Source organism: Camarhynchus parvulus, chromosome Z, assembly GCF_901933205.1.
Source record: "Camarhynchus parvulus chromosome Z, STF_HiC, whole genome shotgun sequence".
In the NCBI taxonomy this organism is placed as follows: domain Eukaryota; kingdom Metazoa; phylum Chordata; class Aves; order Passeriformes; family Thraupidae; genus Camarhynchus; species Camarhynchus parvulus.
In genome coordinates this window covers 67850327-67874531 of record NC_044601.1, presented here as the reverse complement: position 1 = coordinate 67874531, position 24205 = coordinate 67850327, and the positions used below count along the sequence as shown (strand labels likewise).

The window sequence follows — 24205 nt, the reverse complement described above, 5'->3', positions numbered from 1 at the left end:
TGGAAACTTTAATTTTTTAAAAAATTAATGGAATCATATTAAAAGATGTGCCCAAACCAAGCTCTCTGGGCCATGAAGACAAGTGGGTGGAGATTCCTGGAGACTCCTGTAACCAGGGAGCAAATATTTTCTTGCTTCTACACTGCATCTGTCCTGTCAAATTCAAGAAATAATGGTATGATGTCTGCCAAGTGTCCTTGAACAGATTATAAAACCTGGTGGATAGGGCTCACCCTTGATTAATCCTCCAGAGTTTCAAGGGGGATTCATCTGATCTCCCTGAAGACATCCCAAAGTGGGAGTCTGAATCTTAGCTGCGTGTCCAGGCATTCTGTCATATCCACACAGAGAAATAACACCCCTAGAGGATGATTCATCCCCTCTAAGGTAAAAGGGATGAGTTGCCCGCTGACCTCTTTCTCTGCACTGGAGCCTTGGGTGGGTTTCATCCCACTCACAGCATCACACAGGCTGCAAACGGGGGCACAGCTTTAATACTTTTCATAAAGGCAAACCCCTGTGGGATCAGGAAAAAGCCAACAGCCCTGGCTGGGTCCTAATTTGAAAATAAATCCTTCCTCTCGGATACAGCAAAGAATTCTGTGTCCTGAAATGTCAGAATCTGCAGCTTGTGACCAAAGCCTTTCTTGAACAGTTTGGAGATTTTCAAAGACAGTAAAAATAAAAGGGAAATGTGGTGATATGAAAAAAAAAAATATTTAAGAGCCATCTGGATATATATTTCTGAAAGCTCTGAGAGCTGCAAGTAACTGTGACATTAGAATGGAAATCCTGGTCTTTTGTGGGCTTGAGAAAAGGTGCCTTTTTTATTAGAATAGAAAGTCCTCTGCCTTTACCTTGAATCCTGGGTGCAGAGAGCTGATATCTAGGGAATATTTGATTCAGTCAGTGGTGACTTTCTGACATTCCTAAATACTCCTTCACTTACAAACATGCGTGTTCCAGTAACCCTTTCCTCCTTGGAGTTATTATTTATTTCTTATTTGTTTGGGGTTTTTTTGTTTTGTTTTGTTTGTTTGTTTTGTTGTGGGACTTGTTTGTTTTGCTTTTACTTTTACTTTTTCTTTGCCCATTCAGGTATGAGGAAACTGGACAACGACAAAGACAACTTTGAAAAAGGAGCAGAAGACAAGTTCACGCTCGATGCTCCGAATCTGGGAAAATTAAGAAAAATTAATATCGGGCATAATAATAAGGGAGGCTCTGCTGGCTGGTTCCTTGCAAAGGTTAGTTACTCCTGAGACATTCAACATAAGCATCTCATGGGCTCAAAATATCTCACCCTCTCAGTGGTCTGATAGCAAGAGATTTAAGGATAATTGCTGGTGATACAGGTTACTGAGAAGGACACAAATCATTTCATTCTCTTGGCTTGACTCATTACCATGACCATAAAAATACCAGAATCCAAGAGTTATCTGTTGGATCTGTTCACAGTGAAAATTTGCAGACTCACAGCTTGCCCAAATTTAAATGATTTATCATTGGCTCAGCAAAAGAGATATGCTTGCCACAAAGACCCTATTCTTCCATTTTCATTTTAATCTCCTGCTACAGGGTAGGAAGGTATTACAGCTTTTAGGATAATAGTTGAAGGAATATTTTAAAAGGGGAAGTCTGTGGCTGTTCTCTGGTCTCATTTTCTTTCCTCTGCTGAGGTAGTTTAACACAGCTGGCTTTAATCCACAGAAGACCTGACCCCATATTTGTAAATCCTCAATAACAGGATAGTTCAGTGTAATACAAATGCAAATATTAGCACGTGCTTCTCCCCCACCACACAATGCAGGAAAAGTTACAATGTTGGCAGCCCATGAAAAATGTGGAAATGACAAACAGAGAGGTTGTGCTCAATGTCATAAATAGTGGGGGACAAAAAACACAGAACCTCATTCTCACATCAGAGGTGTAACGATGTAATTTTTGATGAGGTTGGCGAGGTTCCTCAAGTCCCCAAAACCTGGTGTAATGTCTACTTGCAGCCATCGCACCAACCCTGTACTCTGCCACAAGCCTCCAGGATATTTAAGTAAATAAGTAAAATGCAGCTTTGGCCTTGCAAATTCAGATGGAAGGTTGGAGAACTGAGCTAAAATAGCTCTGTTATTGTCTACTGGTTTTAGATGGTTTTTTTTCTGTAATTTGGTTCAATGCTTGGACAGTCTAGTGTTGTCACTCCAGGATGAAACTCTTTTCATGTTTCTTGTGTTTTCAGAGTGGCTTATACTCAGAGATGGTTTTCCACCTCTAAATGTAATAATAAACCCACTGAAAGGAACCCAAAGAGGATCAGCTGGTAGAGAGGCATTGGAGTGCTGATATTTCTCCCAAACCTTGTCTATTTTAGTCTCTAGCACTCCAGCTCTCTCATGCTGACAATCCCAGCCCTGGCAGACTCTGCTGTCTGTGTCTGTGGAGGCACAACAGGACTCAGGAGTGCTACAGGCAACAGCACGGTGTGGGATGAATGACAGGAGGGGAAGCTCTGTTTCCCAAAGAATGGTTTCATAAATTTATCACAAAGGACAGGTTTCAGATTCTCCCTCATTGTTGAGAAAAGTGTCAAGAGCTTTCTATCCATAATAGTGATTTTTTTCCCCCCTCTGACACAAACCCACACAGAGGAGTAGAGATTTTGATTTCTTCTGACCAAAATCCTTTAATACTGTTCTCTGCTGGTTTAAAATACTACAGTAACTCTATGGCAGGATTCAGGAGTCCAGCAGAAGATATCTCAGCAGGAGATGCCAAAAACTAGTCTAATATTAAAGGGGAATATTGTTCCCCAGCTTGTTTCAGCAAAGTATCACAGAATTCTAAAACAATCTGGTTTGACAGCGACCTTAAAGACCCTCCAGTCCCACCCCCTGCCATGAGCAGAGACACCTTCCACTATCCCAGGCTGCTCCAAGCCCCATCCAGCCTGGCCTGGGACACTCCCAGGGATCCAGGGGCAGCCACAGCTGCTCTGGGCACCCTGGGCCAGGGCCTGCCCACCCTCCCAGCCAGCAATTCCTAATTCCCAAGATCCCAAAATCTGTCCCTGCCCTCTGGCCCTGGGAAGCCATTGCCTGGCTGCTGTCCCTGCATGCCTTGTCCCCAGTGGCTGTGCAGCTCTCCTGGAGCCCCTGGAGGCCCTGGCAGGGGCTCTGAGGTGTCCCTGGAGCCTTCTCTTGTGCAGCTGAGCAGCCCCAGCTGTGCCAGGCTGGCTCCAGAGCAGAGGGGCTCCAGCCCTGGCAGCATCTCCGTGGCCTCCTCTGCACTGGCTGCAGCAGCTCCAGCTCCTTGTGCAGTTGGAGCCAGGGCTGGGGCAGCTCTGCAGGTGGGCTCTCACCTGAGCCCAGGGGCACAGGGGCAGGATCCCCCTGCCCTGCTGCCCACGCTGGGGCTCAGCCCAGGGCAGGGGGTTCAGGCTGGGGCAGGCCCAGCTCTCACCCACAGCACCCCCAGCTCCTTCTCCCAGGGCTGCTCTTGATCCATTCTCTGTTCAGCTTGTCTTTGGATTGCCCAGCCCAGGTGCTGGACCCTGCCCTTGGCCTTGTTAAACCTAATGATATTTGCACAGCTCCACCTCACTGTGGTCCAAATCCTTCCAAATTAGAAACTGTTTCCTGCCACAGGGTTTTAATGGCAGTGCCTTTGCAGTGGTTCCACTCTGGAGTAAATGTCTGGAATCTAGTGATAATACTGTGTCACACAGACTCATCTGATGGTCTGGATTTGCCCTGAATTCCTAGGCATTATTTTATAACAAGTCTGTAAAGCAGAGAGGGAGAACACAGGCTGTTCCCAAAGCAGAACAAAGAGCTGTCGTTCAGCTGATGGAGAAGAGTAGCCAGCAAACGGGCTCTGGAGAGGAGGAGGACAGGCCAGGCCAGCTGGTCTTGATAGCAGAGACATCTGGTCTCGTGTACTGCTAGAGATGCAGAGTGGGCTAACTGGATAAAAAAGAAATAAAATAAAAAAGCTGTGTTTTTACTCACTGACTGTCTGAAATTCTATCAGCACTAATTAGGAAGTGGGGTGGGATCTGCTGGAGTAGTGAGTATGTTAAATACCAAGTGAGGGTGTGTACATTAAGCTTCTGCTCTTCTGCCACCCCGTTGTGTAAAACCCTTGCTTTTCCCATGCTGTTTTCCAATGTGATGTCTCTTTTCTCTTAGGTGATCATTGAGGACATAGGCAATAAATGTGTGTACCAATTCCCAGTTGGACGCTGGTTCGCTTTAGACGAAGATGACGGGAAAATACAGAGGGACATTCTTGTTGGGGGCACTGAAGCCACAGGTAAAATCATGGCCCAAAGCCGTGGTGGGAAATGGGAAATGAAGGCTATTAGCAATGTTTTCTTTAGAAGATTGAATGGCTTTTGCTCAGGGAGGCCTGCAGTGAAGGATCTGCTGTTCTGTGTGAGGGTTTCTGAACTGCCAGCACATTTCCCACCTTTGTGCCTCACCTGTGAAGCTGTGCAGGACCTATGTGCTGTTTTATCATCTGGTGCACCTGGATAAGGGGCTGGTGGGCAGGGAATCAAAAATACAACTTGTACCTTCAGCAAATTGCTCACCAGCACCCAAGTAAAGTGTTTGTTATTTCCGAAAGCACAGAGTAGTGAATGTTGTACTTCAGTTTCTTGTCTGGGGGGCTAAACATCCTTTTACAAAACAAGAAACACAGTGCTGAGCCCTAAATCAGTCTTTTTTATTATCCAACATGGTTAAAGAAAAGACAGCCAAAGTTTATGTCTCTGTTAAAAGAAATCTGGATGTAAAGTCCATAAAAGATCTTGTCATGAGGGAGAAGATTATTTGGATAGCGTCCTGCCCATATTTATTTAACAGCACGAAGGCTAACACTGTAATGATGCTTGTAACAACTGTTCTTTGCTTCCTTGTATGGACTTCAGCATCTGCAGTCCTCGTATTTCCCCCTGCATGTGCATGAGGAAAGTGGTCTGGGAGCAGATCCCTCACTGCAGGATGCTTGTTAGGGAAAATCAAGGGAAGAAACCAGAAATAAATGTAATTAAATCCCAAAAAACTTCCTTTTTCTTTTACTGCTCATGACTGTGTATTTTGTTTTCCTGCTCTCTGGGATTTTGTTGAAGATACATCAACAGTAAAGCATGCTTGAGTACTTTTTAATGTAAATTTCAAAGGGAGAATTATTTGTAAGAGAGTGAGTTCTGACGTTTTTGCTTCATCCCAGGTCCCTGCTGAAATTTCTGTCTGATTTAATCAAAAAACTTGGCTTAGGTCTCAACTATTTTCTATGTGCTACTGTAGTGTTTAGGTGTGTTTTTGATGCCATGAGACAGGTTTAAGATGTGCTTTTCTGTGAGGTAAGGCTTGTGGGAAGAAGTGTTTTCATTCTTACACCAACAGTTGGAGATAGAAAAAAAAGCCCCATGGACACTTTTATGTAAATGGGTTTCTTTTCAGAGATACTTTTATTTTTACCAGCTGGGCTGGAAAACCAAAGCTTTTTTTGCTGAGATCTGTGGGTTCTCACTGTGACTGTGGAGGTCCTGATGGCTTCAGCACATTATAGGCTAAGAAACAAATAAACCCAAAGTTTTCAGAGTTTTGTGATATTGCAGATTTTGCCACCACTGTTTAAAGGAACACTTCTCCATCCTCTCAGCATTCTCTGACCTAATTGGTGCTTGGTATTTCTCAAAATCAAATTACATACATGCCAATTAATTTTTTTTACCTTTCTTCACCTAATCAGCATCACAGAGTGAATAAAAAAGATTTTTTTGTTCCCCCATTGGGCCATGGAATAGGGAGTTTGTCACCCCATGCCTGTTTTGCTTGGGCAGTCTGAAGGTAGATGTGCATTCCTCAGAATTATGTGTGGGACAAAAACAAATGAAGCATTGCACTGTTTGTAAGAGAGAAGTTAAAACAGACCAGTGGGAAATTAGAGTCTCCAACATAAATCCAATCAAAGCCACAACTCTCAAGCTCTTTTCCTCCCTTCTTTTTTCCCCCTAACCAAATTTCTGATTCCTCCAGGCATTGTGTACAACGTGGCTGTAGTGACCGGAGATATCAGAGGAGCCGGCACCAACTCCAAGATCCATGTAATCCTCCACGGCTCCAAAGGCCTGAAGAACAGCGGGAAAATTTTCTTGGAAGGAGGTGAATTTGAGCGTGCCAGGACGGATCTCTTCAACGTGGAGATAGCTGCCCTCCTCAGCCCTCTCAGCAGAGTCACCATTGGGCATGATAACTGTGGGGTCAGCTCTGGCTGGTATTGTGAGAAGGTGAGGCTTAATTACCATAAACTCACGGAATCATTCGGTTTGGAATGGTTCAGTTTGGAATGGGCTCATGGAGTGCTACCACGGGGCCAGCACTGCCAAGAGTTTTGTCTGCAGGCAGCTGCTCCCCATTCATAACCTGACCCCGACAGCCCAGACCAGCTCAAAAATAAATAAATAAGCCTGCTTTTGTTTGGTAGGCAATATCCCCGGTTTAACAAGTCAATATTATACATCACACACGAGAGCAGCTGATTGCCTCAAAGGCAGGTTAGATGCATAAGTCAATCACTCGCTAATTGGGTTGATTGCCCCTCTGCAGTCACAAAGACAGAGATTATTGTTTGCTCAGCTCCAAAAGCACCTTCAGATGTTTGCCCAAGGGGCCAGACAGAAATGCAGCCTTGGATTGTGCTGAGCATTTCAAAGTTATCATCTATGCTCAGACTGCCCTGAAGTTTCTAGATGCTGTTCTGGAGGCTCAGAAATAATAATAATATTATTTTTTTAGAAAAAAAAAGGGAAAAAAACAAAAGAAAAACCCAACAACAACAAAAAAACCCTATAGAAAGTGGCTGACCACAGCTGCTACTGGGAGGCAGTGGAGAAATATGCAAAGTTGTTGCCCAACAACTTATATTTATTTGAGAAGAATTCTACACAGCAGTGGGGGAAGATGTTGGAAAATTCTTCTAAGTTTAGCACATGGTGTGTGATCCCTATATCCGTGGGTAATGTTTGGTTTTGTACCATCCAGTGCTTAGTACACATGCCAGAGATTAATGTGGCCTTGTGTTAACTCCCTGCATCTGTGACTAATAAGTTTTGTGCCAGCTAACGCTTCCTTGTTTGCTTCCACCAGTGATTAATACATACTGGTAGATATCTTAGTTTTGAGAGTAAAGATGGAGTGCCAGAGCAAAGAATGATAAAGAAAAGTGCATCACAACCTGGACACAAATTTGAGATACTCTCCAGGAAAGAAGATTCACCAGAAGATCCAGGACAATAAGCAAATTTTGGGAACGGGATGTTTCCAAATGACCACCAAAAATCCCCAAAAGACCCCTACTCATATCCAAGTAACTTAATGGAAATAATAAGCATATATTCATGCATACAGGAAGTGTAATGAATATGTGATAGAAATGTGACAAATATGTATTAGTTTGATGTTTGGTCTTTTTGGTTGCTGCTCATGCTTTGAGGTGAAATTCCCATGCATCCAGCATCTTTAAGAAGTAATTTTGTCCTTCCAACCCAGCAAATTGGTTGGAGAGTTTATTTCCCAGCTTTTGGTGGCAATAGTAGATCATCTACAAGGTCATCAGGAGGGTGGAGAGGAAGGCAGATGCCCACCCTCAAGCTACAAGGAAATTCAGTTTTCCTGGCAAGCAAAATCAGCTTGGAATGGATATGTTTGAAGGCTTTTTGTAGCCTGTGTTTTCTGCAGAGCCCTGGCGTGGTGCAGGGCCTGTGCTGCGCGCTGACTGCTGCAAACACCCTGCCTGCTCCCATTCCTTTCCCTCCCGGTGTTTCACCTCTTCCTGCTTGACACATTGTGATGTACTGCTGCAAAAATGGCAATAACGGAACAGATGAGTCGTAGCTGTATTCAAAACTGGGATTTGTGCAACCGGTCTGGCTCATATTGGTCAAGAAAAGCTGATTTTGAGAGCAGGACCAAGACCTCCAGCTCTGTCTTTGCTCTGTTTGTTTAAGTTTTCGGTGCCAAGGTCCTGTGGGCTGCCAGTGGCAGAATATTCAAGCTCACAGTCCCAATTTCTTTTCCCAGGTGGTGGTTTACTGCCCCTTCACTGGGATTGAGCAAACTTTCCCATGTGGGAAGTGGCTGGATGAAGACGAAGGGGACGGCCTCATCGAGCGGGAGCTTTACGAAATGGTCTCCCTGCGCCAGAAAAGGCTGAAAAGTAGGTGCAAGTGTCCAGGAGCCTCCTGTGGCCATCACCCCTCCTCCCACAAGCCACATCTCCCTGAGTGTCACCTCAGTGACATGGGTATAGCCAGGGCCAAGGAGATGTTTAGGTGGATTCAGTCACTGGATCACAGAAGGGTTTGGGTTTGGAAAGGACATTTAAAGGTCGTCTAATTTCAACCCCCCTGCCACGGGCAGGGACACCTTCCACTATCCCAGATTTCTCCAAGCCTCATCCAGACTGGCCTTGAATATTCCCAGGAATGGGGCAGCCACAGCTGCTCTGGGCACCCTGGGCCAGGGCCTGCCCACCCTCCCAGCCAGCAATTCCTAATTCCCAATAGCCCAAAATCTGTCCCTGCCCTCTGGCCCTGGGAAGCCATTGCCTGGCTGCTGTCCCTGCATGCCTTGTCCCCAGTGGCTGTGCAGCTCTCCTGGAGCCCCTGGAGGCCCTGGCAGGGGCTCTGAGGTGTCCCTGGAGCCTTCTCTTGTGCAGCTGAGCAGCCCCAGCTGTGCCAGGCTGGCTCCAGAGCAGAGGGGCTCCAGCCCTGGCAGCATCTCCGTGGTCTCCTCTGCACTGGCTGCAGCAGCTCCAGCTCCTTCTCATGGTAGGGAATGGGTTTCAGCTTTGAAAATACTGCTTTAGGGGAGTATAAAATTAAACTCCTAAATATTTTGAAGAAATATACTCATTTCCTTAAGGTCCACCGGGCTTGGGCTCCCTCAGACATCATCTTACCTTTGCAGACAAGCCAGGCTACGTAGCTTATCACTACAGAAGCAAAGCTTTCTTATTAGAGAGAGACAGGAACAAAAAATACGACAAGGAGACAAACCTTGGTGGGGGAAGGGAGTGAGAACGGGAAATAAAACAAAACTCTTCCTCGTTGACTTCAGCAGTTTTTATTCCTGACCTAGATAAATAACAGGTCCCAGCCCTGTCCATGTGGCAGGCGTGTGCTGGCTGCAGAGCCTTTTCTCTAGAGGGAGGCAATGGCACACATTTGCTGGGAGGACTGCTCCGTGCCGTGCCATGCCATGCCGTGAGGGCATGTTCATCCATCCCCAAATTCTCCAGCTCCACCCTGCTTCTGCACCAAGCCAAGAAATATCGCTGCTGCCCGGCCCGTGCCGGTGTGCTCATGTGTAAACAGAATATTTTAATTAGGATAATAGACACGGTTTAATCCGAGAGTGCTTCGGGTGGGCTCCTGCTTAAACAGCAGTTCATTTGAATAAGCTTTATCTAAATGTTAGTCAGCGTTGTAACCACATTGCACCTCCTGACTCGGTCCATTTAGCTAAAGCATCTGCAACCTTTGACCCCCTATTATCAGCTCTGATTGTTATTGACAGGCTAATTCCCTTACCACTGCATTGCAGGAGATAGACGGAGAGCATTAGCCTTGAGAAATCTGTGACCTTTAGCTGCCAGATTATAGAAGTGCAAGACTCGGAGTTGGAAAAGACCTATTATGTCATCCCGCCTATCTCCCTGTGCACACAGGACTGTCCCTTTCTGCAGAGATGATCAAAGCTGGCTTCAGCCCCACTTGGGGTATCCATGGTGAAACGTCTTCCAGCACAGCATCCAGAAGCTGCTCCCGCAGCAGATTGCAGCTCCATATGTAGCTTGTATTTTTTCTGTGGGTTTTTTATTCCCTCCTCTCCTTATCTTGAGTGTTATCCTGGAAACTGTTGTGCCAGGTCTTGTCCTCCCCGGTGTTTCTGCCCTGGGCTTTTGAGAATTTCCAAAGTGCCTGGATACCTCAGTGTGGAAGGATGGGAACCCGGGGGATGCGCCCAGCAAGCCCTGGGAGGATGATGATGGGTATTTGGGGAGATGCCTGGCCTTCTCCAGCCGCCTCAGCCCTAGCTCAGCCACATCTCCCCTGTGTGGTTTCTCCCTCACAGCCCTCTATCAGCATTTAATCCTGGTACAAGGTCCCGTTTCCCCCTCCGTGCGTGCTTCACTCCTCCCTTCCCTCAGCAAGGGGTCAGGGAGGCCAAAACAGACAGACGAGAGCAGCCTTTGGTGTCTGAATTGCACTTGCTTTCCCCAGGGAGAACAGGCTTCTCCATCACATGCCATCCACAGATTTTGCTTCATTTCTGCTCATCTAAAACTTGCTGATGCTTTTCAGAGAGGAGTGATCATGAATATTTTGTATATTATTAAAACAGGGGCAAAACTTTTTCTGAGAGATCTCTCTTCCCCTCCTCATTTTTTTTTTCAGTAGCTCTTGTCTCTTTTTTATACAGTCAAACACTGAGTAGACCAGTAAAAACCTAATTTATATGCATGCCATCATATTTTTATATTCCATTCTGGGCTCTGAAGGTCAAGCTGTGCTAGAGTGGGCTCGGGTGTACCGAAAGGGTTAGCAATTCTCTCATTAGGATTTGTTAATAATTCAGCTGGTGTCTGAGTGAGGAAAGAAAGCTGTTCCTTCTCCTGTAGGTGCAGCAAGGCCTGCAGAAGTGACACACATTGTGGTCAATAAGGCATGCAGATGAGGGGCTATCTAGGGGAAATAATGTCACCCTTATATATGCAACAATATTCTGGTATGAAAACCAATGTAAAGTTGCTGCAGGTGGACTGGACTTATGGTTAAAATGTTGGACAAAGACTTCAGATAAAAATCTGGCAGATTGGCCACAATCTTTGGGTATGTCATGTAGTATTAAAGAAAGTGTTAGCTGAAGTTGTGTCAAATTTAGGCAATTAAATAATTCAAAACCTTTTGGAAAAGATCTTTACACTGACTAAAGGTATTGTAGTTCTGAGTGTGTTTGTCCCACATGGTGCAGCCTCTCTAGGGATGGATGCCTGAGTGGCCTTTGAGACAGCCTGTCCTGCAAGAAGCATTTTTGGGATAATTAGTTCAGTCTTGGGAGGCTTTTTATTTCAGGATGAGGTGATAGCACGTCGGTGTCCTATTCCAGACATAGATCATACAAGTTTTTAGGAGCTACCTGGAGCTGCATTGCACTGTGCACAAGTAACTGCATACTGACAAAAGGAAATAAGACTATTTCCCTGAATTTATGATCTTTGAGGCTGGAGTTGCAGGTATTCGAGAAGTGAACTGAAACTACAGGGTTGGGTCACACCCCTGCATTACCCTGTTAGTAGAGTGTAACAAGAGAATATGGTTCACCTGAAAAGAGGTTGTTCATGTTTTTCCTCATTTTCTTTTAAATGAAATTGGAGATTTATGTTTCCAATCTCATTCCTGCACATCATGCAGCAGCTGATTATGTTTGAGCAGAAGAGGATGAAAGGTCTTTGTCTTTCTTCACCCTATCCTCTCTACCTACCAGGGGAAACCATGATAATCATGTTTTTTTACCAGGTTGCCCTATAAAAATTACTTTTTAAAACAAATATCTTTAACCTTTCTTTCTAGAAAATCCCTGGTCTCTGTGGATCTGGACAAGTGACATTAAAAATGCAGGAACAGATGCCACCATCTTCTTCCAGATTTATGGAGACAAAGGGAAGTCAGATGAGATGAAGCTAGACAACAATTCAGACAACTTTGAAACTGGACAGACTGACAAATTCATGGTATGAATCTTGTGCAAGTGGTAGATTCGGCTTGGTATTGTTTTCCAGGGGTTTAGCTTCAATCCTGGGCAGAAAATCATCAATATGAGATTTTTACTCCATTAGATCCTTCTAAAGTTGAGATCAAGTCAGTCCATTTGGTGGTGATGCAAATTATTTACTTGCATATGGATGTGGCTTGTCTTCCCAAAACAGGGAATAGGCTGATATTTTTGACTTCTCTCTGATTTAGCTCTTAAAAGATGATGTTCAGAGATGCCCTTTGTGTGTGTGCTTTTCTGACTTACAAAAACGGATGTTGCACCCTTTCTACCCATTCACAGATAGAGCTTCCTGATCTCGGCAACTTTTATAAGCTTCGGATATGGCACGAGAAAAGAAATCCCTTTGCTGGCTGGCATCTGAATAAGGTGAGGGGACAGCAAGGGAAGGTAGAGCTGGAAAGGCAGGCTCATGGCAGAGCTCTCAGTGCCAGTCCTGGGTCACTGTGCTCCCCAGCTGGCAGCTGAGCTTCATGGGCAGGGCTCTGAGGTGCCTGCCTTGTCAGAAGACAAGATAAAATGGTGTTAAGTTGCACCTGAGAAGGATTAGATTGAACATTAGAGAAAATTCCTTCATGGAAAAGGCTGTCCAGCCCTGGCAGAGCTGCTCAGGGCAGTGGTGGAGCCCCCATCCCTGGAGGGATTTAAAAGCCATGTGGATATGGCACCTGGGGACATGATTCAGTGTTAGGCTGGGCAGTGCTGGGGAAATTGCTGGACTTGATGATCCTGGAGGGCTTTTCTAACCCAAATGATTGTGTGATTTTGTGTGTGGTAAATGAGAGCAATGGGGAGAGGCAGCTCCCAACAGCTTGGACTGGTGGTGAAAATCCCACATTCCCACTCTTCCCGTGTCAGACAACTGATGTACTCATCTCACTGCTACCAGGGGTTACTTACTTGCTCTTCTGAAAATTTCCTATTCTTAGACACCACTATTTTTTAGAAAGGCAAACCTACCCTTCTGTGGCTTATTTACAATGCCCATAAGAAAAGAACTGATTCCAGCAGAGATTGCACAGTGTAGCATCCCCTGCCCTGAAGGGCTGACAGCCCTGTGATGGGGCTGAACTCCTGCAGGCTGGAGGAGGCCACGGAGACTGCGCAGAGGAGAGCAGCCCTGTTCTTTGTGGGAGATGACAAGGGTGACCTGCTTGATGTCCTTTGCTCCACCAGCATTGATTACAGTGCTATCACCCCTCGTCTGGACAGAAAGTTCACCTCTAAGCTTCACCCCTGCTCCTCCTGAGCAGCTTGGATGGCACTCTCTGCTCTTAGCAAAACACACACTTTGCTCTGGATCTGTAAATAAGTGTGTTGATAAATCACAGTTTACCACTTGGAGCTTTTTCTGGGGCTCCTCTAATGCGCTTTGACAGATCCTGCTCTCCTGCATTGCCATGGAGCTGTAAACCATCCACTGCCAGCGCCCATCTCCAGGGGTAGGAGGGCATCAAGTGCTGCTCTTGTCACCACATGGTGGGAGCAGGTGTCTGGCTGGGGTCTCTTATGACAAAGAAATTCCTGGTCAGATTTTGGGCCACTGCAATCATCCCTATTAGTTTGTTCACAGATGATGAGCAACAATGTTTGTATCTTCCACAGCTGTATATTTGCCTATGATATCTTATTTTCCTGCAAAAAAAATTTGTTCAGGAAGGACAAGAGGTAACTTAGAGTGTGTCTAAGATTCCCTTCTGGCCAAACTGTCTAAGTAAACCTGGTTAAGATGCATGAAATGAATTTATGTTTTTCTTGATGGTTGGACTCATTTTAGGCCTTTTTCAAACTAAATGATTCTATGATTCTATGACTTTGGGAAAATAAGTCCGTCCATATACATCTATTCTGATGTTTTCTGGATGGATCAGGCTCATGGTACCTGAATCCCATCACTTGTGCACCCATTATAGCATCTAGGAAATTAGATGAAACCTGACTGATGCTTTGTTCCAGTCCTCCCACATTTCATGCCTGGTTTGCTTCATGTTGGGTCAGGCTTCCATTCTCTATCACAAGAACCCAGAGCAGCCACACTGGTCAGACCAAAAGTCCCTCGAGCCCAACATCCTCTCTCTTGTGTCACATAAGGTCATGGTTTTAGAAGTGTAAGAAAAAAGACAAGCATTTATGATACTTCCTCCTAACATTCTTTCAGGTTTTGACTATTTCCAGTTGGACACTTACTTCCTAAACTGATCTACGAAACAGAAAGCATTTAGCAGGTTTACTTTTCCAGTTATTGGTTTGCAGTTTCCAGCCTCCCCTTGAACCTTAATAGCTTTTGGCAAGGACTTCACAGGCTGATTTTGTCCTTTTTTTTTTTTTAATTTTGTTCCACAGGTGTCATTTGATGCCCTGTATTTCTTGAGGCAGAAGAGAGAACATCTGATTCCTCTCTGCCTTCTCCATTGTCACCTGTGATTTTACAGACCTTCATCACAACCTTGCTTTACACACTTCAACAGACAACTGCAGAGCACCACCTTATTTGCTCATTGCTCCTTTGGGAGTTACTGCAGATCTTTTTTTTCGGGGTTCCTGCAATTTTATTTTTGTTTTTTTTCCCCTCAATGCATTGATTCTCATCAGCAAGGACCCACAGCAAAAGCCCCATCTCCAATTTGCTCCTTGGGGTTGTAGAGTGGCACACGATGAGCCATTTACAGAGCCCCAGAATCCCTCAAAAGTTCCTCAATGCCATGGAATGATTGGAGAAAGGAAGAATGAAAAGCCATCAGTGTGGCAGACTTTGCTCCATGCATCACTACAGTGCACAACCCGAACAGTCTCGTTATTAATGTGTTTTATTTCTCTGCTGCTACCTGATCTTGCCTCCCTGGCAAAAAAACCTGTCAGGATCTTGTTGCTTTTTTGCCTCTGAGCCTCTGAACTCACACGGTGTTTTGGTTTAATGAAGGTAACTCTGCTGAAAACGCTGACAAAAGAAAAATACACATTCAACTGCGGCCGCTGGCTAGATATAAATGAAGAGGACAATGAGATCGTGCGGGAGCTCCCCGCCGAGGGATCTCTGGTGACTGAAGTCATGCCAGGTGAGAGCCACGGGCTCTGTGCAGAGGCTTGCTTAGGACTTGAATAGAAAGAAACCCTCTTTGTGTGAGAGATGCACAGGCAGACTGATGCAATTCAATTAACTTCTCTTTCTGGCACTTTCTCTCTGCAGTATTTTCTGTGTGCATCATTAGCTGCATGAAGCTCGAGAAATCCCAGCCTTTTATTAATTTTTTTTTTTTGTGGGAACAGATTTCTCTGTGGTGGGAAATGGAAGAGATCTGGCCACAGCACAATCATTTCCAGGGCTTGGGTTTTTTTTAAACTTGTGATTTTTTTTTCCAGTCTCCCTTAAAATGTGAAATGCAAGGTTTGAGGAATATTCATGGAAAGCAAGCTTAGCTGAAATGCAGTCTAAAATTTGACAATCATATTTTGGGCTTTAAAGTTTTATTTAGTTATATGCAAATTCATGCAGCTGTATGTATAAATATATAGTAAGTTGCACAGCACAGTGGTTAGTGCATATGCCTCTTTCAGTATGTATGAGCAATCCAAACTGTTTATTCTTTTAATTGAACTGGAGATTTAATTAAGGAAAGCTACAGAACTTTGCCCTGGCTTCTTGAGTGACCACTTCTGCCTTGACCTTGAGTCACAAGAATTAAATCTACTTAGCAGGAGAATTTGGAAGAGCAGAACATCTCAAGGTAGCCGGTGGGATTTTTCATCTTTCCACTGAAGCACCCACACTCTGCAGATCTTGAGTCCCCCATTTTCTGAGATTTCTGGCTCTGACATTGGTGATCTGCATGCAGTGGAGCAGTTTCTCAGAAGAGGAAGAGTAATTGTAATTGCAGATGTTATTAAAATGTAAATAAACCTGGTTTTGAAATGTATTTTTAATCAGCTGTGGAGAGGGCAGCTTGAATCCTCACTCAGGCACTTTCCTGTGTGGAGAATTTGTGCTGATCAGAGGTGAGATGCAGCATCTCCGTGTTGGGCTTGCAGGAGGATTTTAGGATTTTGGAGGGAGGGTGGAGAGCAATGCTTCTTGTCCCTTGCCCAAGCTGGAGAAAAGGGGCTCTCTCTCTCAAAAGTTGGTCCATAGGCTGGCTAAAAATGTTGTTTTCCCCACACACATTGCAAAGTTCCCCACCCCCAGGGCCATCTTGGGAGGACAAGAGTGGAGGTAGCAGGACAGGGACACTCCACTGCATGATGTTTTTCTTGAAAGGGCCAGGATTTTTATGTCCTTGTTTGGAGGACTTTCATGGGTTCTCTCAATGCTTCAGGCCTTTCTATTTCAGCTTTTTTCCCCCTCTCCTTTTCCTAGTGGTGATATGGAAAGCATCTAAGTCAATACACCAGCAGAGCCACCAACTGGAAGAAGCACGAACACCTAAAGTTAACTACAAGACTGTCAGAAAAGCAGCAAATTTTTAAAAAATGGTTTCTGGGGTTGTTTCTGTGGTTTCTGTCTCTCCAGTGATCAAGTATCGCGTGATGGTGTGCACGGGCACCATGAGCGGCAGTGGCACAGATGCCAACTTCTTCATGTGCCTCATCATTCTGGGGTTGTTTCTGTGATTTCTGTCTCCCCAGTTATCAAATACTTCGCCTGCCTCATCATTCTGGGGTCGTTTCTGTGGTTTCTGTCTCCCCAGTGATCACATACCATGTGGCGATGTGCCCGGGCATGGTGGGCAGCACGGACACCAACATCTTCATCTGCCTCATGATTCTGGGGTCATTTCTGTACTTTCTGTCTCCCCAGTGATCAAATACTTTGCCTGCCTCATTGTTCTGGGGTCATTTCTGTGGTTTCTTCTCCCCAGTGATCAAGTACCGCGTGACAGTGTGCACGGGCACGGTGAGTGGCAGCGGCACGGACGCCAACGTCTTCGCGTGCCTCATCATCTGCCTCATAATTCTGGGGTTGTTTCTGTAATTTCTGTCTCCCCAGTGATCAAATACTTTGTGTGCCTCATCATTCTGGGGTCATTTCTGTGATTTCTATCTCTCTAGTGATCAAGTACCACATGACAGTGTGCACGGGCACGGTGAGTGGCACGGACACCAACATCTTCATGTGCCTCATGATTCTGGGGTCATTTCTGTGGTTTCTGTCTCCCCAGTGATCAAGTACCGCATGACAGTGTGCACAGGCTCGGTGAGCGGCACAGACACCAACGTCTTGGTCTGCCTCATTGTCTGCCTCATCATTCTGGGGTCATTTCTGTGATTTCTGTCTCCACAGTGATCAAACACTTCATCTGCCTCATCATTCTGGGGTCATTTCTGTGGTTTCTGTCTCCCCAGTGATCAAGTGCACGCGTGACGGTGAGCAGCATGGACGCCAACATCTTCGTCTGCCTCATTGTTCTGGGGTCATTTTTGTGGTTTCTGTCTCCCCAGTGATCAAATACCACATGATGGTGTGCATGGGCATGGTCAGCGGCATGGACACCATCTTCATCTGCCTCAGTGTCTGCCATTATTCTGGGGTCATTTCTGTGGTTTCTGTCTCCCCAGTGATCAAGTACCGCATGACGGTGTGCATGGGCATAGTGAGCAGCACTGTCACGGACACCAACATCTTCGTCTGCCTCATGATTCTGGAGTCATTTCTGTGATTTCTGTCTCCGCAGTGATCAAATACTTCATGTGCCTGATCATTCTGGGGTCATTTCTGTGGTTTCTGTCTCCCCAGTGATCAAGTACCGTGTGACGGTGTGCACGGGCACGGTGAGTGGCAGTGGCACAGACGCCAACGTCTTCGTGTGCCTCATTGGTGACCAGGGGGACACAGGCGAGCGCGTCCTCTACAACTGCATCAACACCGTCAATAAGTTTGAAAAAGGCAACGTAAGTTCGCGCAGTGGCGCCTCAACATGGTTTTGTAAATTAATTTTTCTTTTTTTTTTTTTTTTTTTTTTTTTTGAGTGTGTGTGTGCAAACTCAGGTGGTTTCCTTGCCAGCTCGGGCTAGGGAAGTGGGGAGAAATGAATCTTGCTGACAGAATGTCGTAACAGGCTGCAGCTGGAGGGAGGCTTGGGTTGGGGACAGTGTGCCCTTGCTCGATGTGTGCTCATGGAAGAGTCTCATGGTTTGCTCTCCCAGCTAAGTTCTGACTGCTGAAATTGCATCTTCAGATTGGGCAATGCTTCCAGGAAATCTTCCAAGAGTAAAAGAGAGGCTTTTCCCTTCCATCTAATATAGCAAAAATTTGACTCCCTGGGGCAAAGGAAGAAAAAAGCATCTTATTTAATGTGAAAGTCAGAACCCAAAGCCTAACATGTTTCCTTTGTAATTCCTCCAGTCTCCCTCAACCGTGCTGCGCTCAATTTTATGTCTTATTTTCTACATATTTTTGTCTGTCCATGTCCAGAATGCAGGGGGGTGGAAATGGACTGAAATAAAGACAGAGATTATTCTCTGGAAAGCTGGAGATAATGAAGAAGTCAAACAGTAGTTAAAGTCCTTGCAGCATTGGCAGTATCAGCAAGCAAATAGTTTGCTGATCTGATCTGTAGGGTCAAGCTACTTAATATGTATCCAATTTTGGATCTCTAGGGTCCAACTTAGACTGGTAAATTGTAATCAATATCTCCAGAAGGAGATTTTGAGAATCTGATCACAGAACTCTGCAGGTTTCCCATCTCTTGTGTCATTATTTGATTGAAGGTTCAGAGTGGAAAGAAAATGAAGATAAGAGGAGGTCACGTTTTCAAAATAGACCGTTGAATTTAGGCTTCTGAAATATGCATTAGCACTTTGAATTTGCCTTTGAGTGTCCAGAATTTCCAATTCTTCACTGAAATCACCGAGTTCTTCTGGACTTTAAAGGAACTTTCATCAAGAATTTCTTGTGCTTTCAAGATCTGTCTGTGGAAATGTGGCAGTGTGAGGGTCCATTCTGCTTCTAAATCATATATGCTTGCATAAATGGACTTCGCAAACATCTTCTTCTTTTTTGCCTATGCATTGACATTATAGATATTTTAGTTTTAAAAGGTAGATCCAAGCTGTAAAGGATAGCATTTTGTCATTTGATGAAGCCTGTTTTGTCAAAATGTTAGCAAAATGAGTCACGTTTTGGTGCTGAAGACTGTTTCAGTGCCTTTCCAAAGAAAGATGCTTGGTTTGCAGAGAATACAAATATTTTAAATGCAGATAATGGCTATTTTATAGGACAAGGTTCCATCCTTGTCCATGTTCATGCTGGATGAGACTTGGATCCACTTGGTCTAGTGGAAGGTGTCCCTGCCCATGTCAGGTCACTTTAAGGTCCTTTCCAACCCAAACCATTCTAGGGTTCTGTGATGATTCTTTGATATTTATACACAAAAATAAGTTGCAGGCTAACTTGCATAGCTAGTTAGCTATGTTATGTTAGCTATGTATTCTCCTTGCACAACTTGAAGGAGGATAAAAAGGGAAAAATAGTTTTGGCAATCAAATGGTGTGATTAATAGCATGCAGATGACATAAACCAAACTAGAGCCTTTTAGAGGAAAACTGCTCTCCTGGCACAAGGAGCTGAAAGCTGGTGAATGAATGGGAAGTTGTTTAAGAATTGATCCTGACAAACTTAGAGCTCATATATTCAAGAGGCTGAATGAGTATATCTACACTGATTAACTCAGATGCCCTGTTAAAAAGAAATGTTGCTAAGTCAGTATGGTCTCTAATCTACAGCCACTTAAACCAATAGAATGTTGATTACCAATTTGGCTTAAAAAGTTTGCCTGCAGATGCAAACTAACAGCCTGTGTAGAAAGTAAGATTTAAAGATGCCTCTAAATTAAGTGTTTGCCCTGTTGTGGTTCCAGTTAGTTACTTACTCATTAATTTATATCAACCATTAATAAGTAAGGTGAGCATCAGGACTAATGAATTAAATTATATTGACTTGGACTGAGTCAGTGAGGTTTTGATGCCTTAAATCTCCAATTCAGCAGTTTTGAGTGTGTAAGTAGCATTGACATAGGTAAGCCCATCACTAGCACTTTAAGCAGTGGCAAAATGCTTAGCTGTCTTCATTCTAAAGGTGACTTTGGAGTCCTGAATGATGACATACTTCTTATGTTATTTAACAAATTATATTATTTAATAATTTTCAGCATTTGCATAAATACTGCCTTGCCACCATGCTTCCTGGGAGCTAGCTGGATATATGCTACCACCATGACTGCTTTTGGGATGTGAAGAACAACCAAAAGATGGTGGTTTTCTACCTCTTACCTAAGCAAGGCATCTCATCCAGATGGCCACCAGAGCAGTCATGCCTCCTTCTTGGGCTACACGCTGCAGATATGCTGTGTGTTTACACCCAGGATTTACCATGTTAGTGCCATGTGTGTGCGTCTGTACATGGGCCACAGATACTTTTGCCTGGCCTGGTTGCCAGAGGAGTAACTTGCTGTCTTAATGCATTTCTCTTCCCTCATCCCTCAGGGATTGTTGGTGCCAGTCAGCTCTTGGGAAACAGAGCTCTGTTCTTGAGGGGCCGTCCCTCGAGCTAATCTGTACATTGGTTATTTGAGCCTATTTCCAGGGGGAAAAAAATATATATTAAATCCATGTCTCTTGTGAGGTATGGAGGGTATTTATCTGCTGGGTTTGGTTCACAGCACCCTCCAAACACAACTCATGGAGCAGCTGGAAATACCCCTGTGCAGCCCTGCCCATACTGGCATGCCAGGGAATTAAAAGGGTTTAAACTGTGCTGGGTAGTCAATGCTGCCTGACTTTAACACAGTGTAATGACTTTGAGCTGTACCGCCAAACACCTCCATAGATTTGGTCTGAAGTGACCTGCTTCTTACTTCTCAGAAAGCTTATGTCTGAGCAGGGGTTTGAACTTGGATTTCCTGCCTCTCTGTATGAATTTCTTAATAATCAAATTATCTTTTTTTACAGCTGTGGAGGGTGTGCAATGACATGGCAGATTTAAAGTGCTGGTGGATCGTATATTTACAAATTTAACCTTACACATCTAGCACAAATATTCTTTTTATTCTTTGGTAAATTCATGCTTTCTCCTTCATCCTATCAAGAATTTTCTTGCAGCGTGCTGATGATGTTGGTTTGATTGCAATAATAAATTTGAGTTGTTTGTGTGCTTTTAAGGAGAAATATTGCCTTACCTTTTTTATTCTCCTCCTCAAAGGCTGATGAATTCTTCATTGAAGCAGTAACGCTGAAGCAGGTGAGGAGGGTGAGGATAGGGCATGATGGCAAAGGAGGAAGCAGTGGCTGGTACCTTGCCAAAGTGATAGTGAGGGAAGAAGGACAGCCAGAAAGTGAGGCTGTGGAATTCCCCTGCTACAGGTACTGGAAACAATGCTTGCAAATTAAGTCTCTGTCTCTGCATTTGCCAGACTTTGAAGAGCCTAGTCGTTGGTCCATGACTGGAATTTTCTGAGCACAGCTTAATCCTTTTTATTTATTCATGTGTTCATTTATTTTTTGCTAAGCCTGAAAGCAAAGAGTGTGTTTTGGGAGGTTTAAGATACAGTTAACTCCCCTTACCAAATGACCAGCAATCTGGATTGTGAACTTCTCAGCAATTAGCTCAGTAATGCAGAGAATTTCCAAAAGACAAAATGCAACCTTCCAGTACCACACCCAGTCTCACTGCAATTGCCTGCTGCAGAAACACACTCTGCAATCTGCTGGTGTTACTGCATGTAACGAGGTTCTGGTCCCTCACATGCACATCCCATCTTTCTCAGAGCAATGGGATGCTATTTTTGTGTTGGGAGCATGCAAAATTTTTATGCTGCCATCTCGAGAGCTCTTTGCATGAGGGGAGATGTACATCTTGCAGACAGAGACAGTGTTAGGGCAGAGGGCTGTGGCTTACCCCTGTGGGTGAGTTATAAAAGTGTAGTCTTCTCTTCCCTAGACAATCCAGTGGCCAAAAGAAATGTGCTGTACTGAGGCTGCCTGTGAGGAACAAGAGGCATGATCTGTCCTGGCACTAACTGGGGTCTGCCTCACCACTGCAGCACAAACTAGAGAGAACTGGGTGAATACTTTAAAGACTGTCTCCAGTGCACTCCCACTCACCCTCTCAGGATGTCCACCCCATAGGAGGGACATCCAGTGAGTTCCACTTAACAACACCATGTACCTATTCTACAAAATCATCTCCCAGGGACAAGTGGAATTGTAAAGCTCAAACACAATTATTTTTAAATTGAAGACAAAGGTAAAGCCCCTAAGCTGGTTACTTGTCTCTTTGAAAGAGCTCCTCTATAATGAGGGGAGCCAAATACAAAGCAGGAGCCAGCCCCAGCCTCTTGGCATTGCTAAAGCCCCATCACATCAGAGAGCAAAGTCACTGTGGAGACAGCACGGAGCAGCAGACACAATGTCATCTTGGTTGTGAAAAGCAAGCCACTGTCTCCCTTCTCAGGGAACAAACAGCCACATACTCATTGCTGCCTTTTGATCATATTTAACAACCATATGTTTTACTGAGTTAAGCAGGCAGGCTAGACAGGTTTTTCCTTGGACATGAAGTGTCCATGTGAAGGGCTGTTTTGCTCAGGCTCCTCAGAGATATTTCTGTGTCTAACTGCACACAGCAGCTGGCTCATTTTAGAGATTTGATTTTTGAATTGTATCCTTATGTGACTGCTAAATTGGGTGTCTTCCATCAGCTCAGAGTGACTCCCTTCCCCTTCAGTTTGTACCTCTTGATCAGAAACACCAGTGGGCATTCCCCTCAGGCCAGGGATGGCAAAAGGACTGAGAGAAAAAACCCAAGATCTTATCCCCAAAAACATTCATGGTGTACCTTCAGGCTCCAGGTCACCAAGCAATGGAATTCCACTCATCTTTCTAAATGTCTCTTTTCCCAAGTGACACCAGTGTTGCTCACCAGTGGCTCTATTTGCTGTCCTTGTGCCAGCATTATCTCTTTCCTCTCAGATTGAGAAGGTGACATGACTGATCGCCACCAAGCACAGGGACAGCTGCTCCCTCTCACTCCCTTTGGTGCCGGTGTCTCCCGGGAGACTGCGGCACCATCGCAGTGTACGGGTGTCGTCATGGACTCTGCAGAGATCTGAGGGCAAAGGTGCTCACCCACTGCATCCTCCAAGGGGAGGGATAGACACTTCCATGGCCTGCAGCGTTTGGGTGTTGCTCTCCACTCCTGTAGGCCAAGGACAGCTTATGTCCTCGCTGCTTTGGCTGGAGCTCAGGGAGTCCTGCTCCACGCGCCTCCACAGGGGCAAGAGGTTGGAAAAAGTTTTGTCCAAGAAGAGGAAATGCAAGTGAGGTTAGTTAGAGACTCCATCCAAGGGGTGCACCAGGGAAGATTCTCTTTCTGCTTGTTGTTGTTTGTTGCTTGTTGAGACATGTTGTTCTCACTGCCTCTATCCCCAAACTTGATTACCTTCCACTCTTCCACGCAGCACAATTTCATGGTCTGGAGAAAACACCTTTTGCTGCTGGGTTCATACTGAAAACTACTCCATTGACCTTGTGACACTCAGCTGCTCCTGTGAGACAGCTAGGGGACAAAATGCCTTCCAGCAGAAACACATCTCACCTGTGCAGAAAGCTCCAGAAACACATCTCTCCTGTTCAGAAACCTCCACAGGCTCCTTGCCCCTGTGCAAACCAGGCTGCAACACACATGGGAGCAGACACTCTATCAAAAAGCAGCCTAACCAGCTTCCTCTCTAGCTAATATCTTTAACATACCCTTATAGATCTTCATTGCATAGAACTTGTAAAAATCTCTCTGTTCTTGTTATTTACATATTTATATACGCAACTATGTTTTGCCTTTTAATTTGGAATCTTTTCTGTGACTCCATAGGATCATCTATCATTTAGCAATCACAAGAGCTCTGTGAGAAGAACTAGCTTTGTTGTACAAGGGAGCCAGCAGAGATAAAGAGAAGCTAAGTGGATTAATTGTGAGTTTGTGTCAGATTCAGGAAGAGCATCGAGAAATAACGACTCCCAGGCCTGTGCTTTCAACTCTTTAAACAGCTGGCTTAGAGTCAGTGATTTTTAAAGTGGTCATCTGATCCGTGCTTGCAAGAAGTAAATGCAGGTTACTTCCCCAGGCGTTATTTGCAGAATTCCTAGTACATCACTTGGATGCAGTACTGTTCCTCCCTTACGACCACATGGCATTATAATATCCATGCTTTTAGGAGCTGAATACTGAATCATTCAGTGACATCACTGAACAGTTTATACCTTGTAGTACCTGGTGTGGTTTAGGTACAGTGATGATGAATACTGCTGCAAAGCTCAAAATTAAGGCAGTTCAACTTTTGCCTCAGAAATGGAGCCAAACTTTTTTGAAGATCAGAACT

General features: G+C 44.7%; 1 protein-coding gene across 1 annotated transcript in view; it reads left to right on the top strand.

Moving 5' to 3' along the window:
- The window catches only part of LOXHD1 (lipoxygenase homology domains 1), a 150926-nt gene that overhangs the window by 42881 nt on the left and 83840 nt on the right, over positions 1-24205 (top strand). Inside the window, 9 exon segments of the mRNA XM_030968988.1 lie at positions 1099-1247; positions 4185-4308; positions 6042-6292; positions 8085-8220; positions 11639-11799; positions 12123-12209; positions 14761-14896; positions 17569-17723; positions 21031-21191. Coding sequence (XP_030824848.1) covers positions 1099-1247; positions 4185-4308; positions 6042-6292; positions 8085-8220; positions 11639-11799; positions 12123-12209; positions 14761-14896; positions 17569-17723; positions 21031-21191 — 1360 coding nt within the window.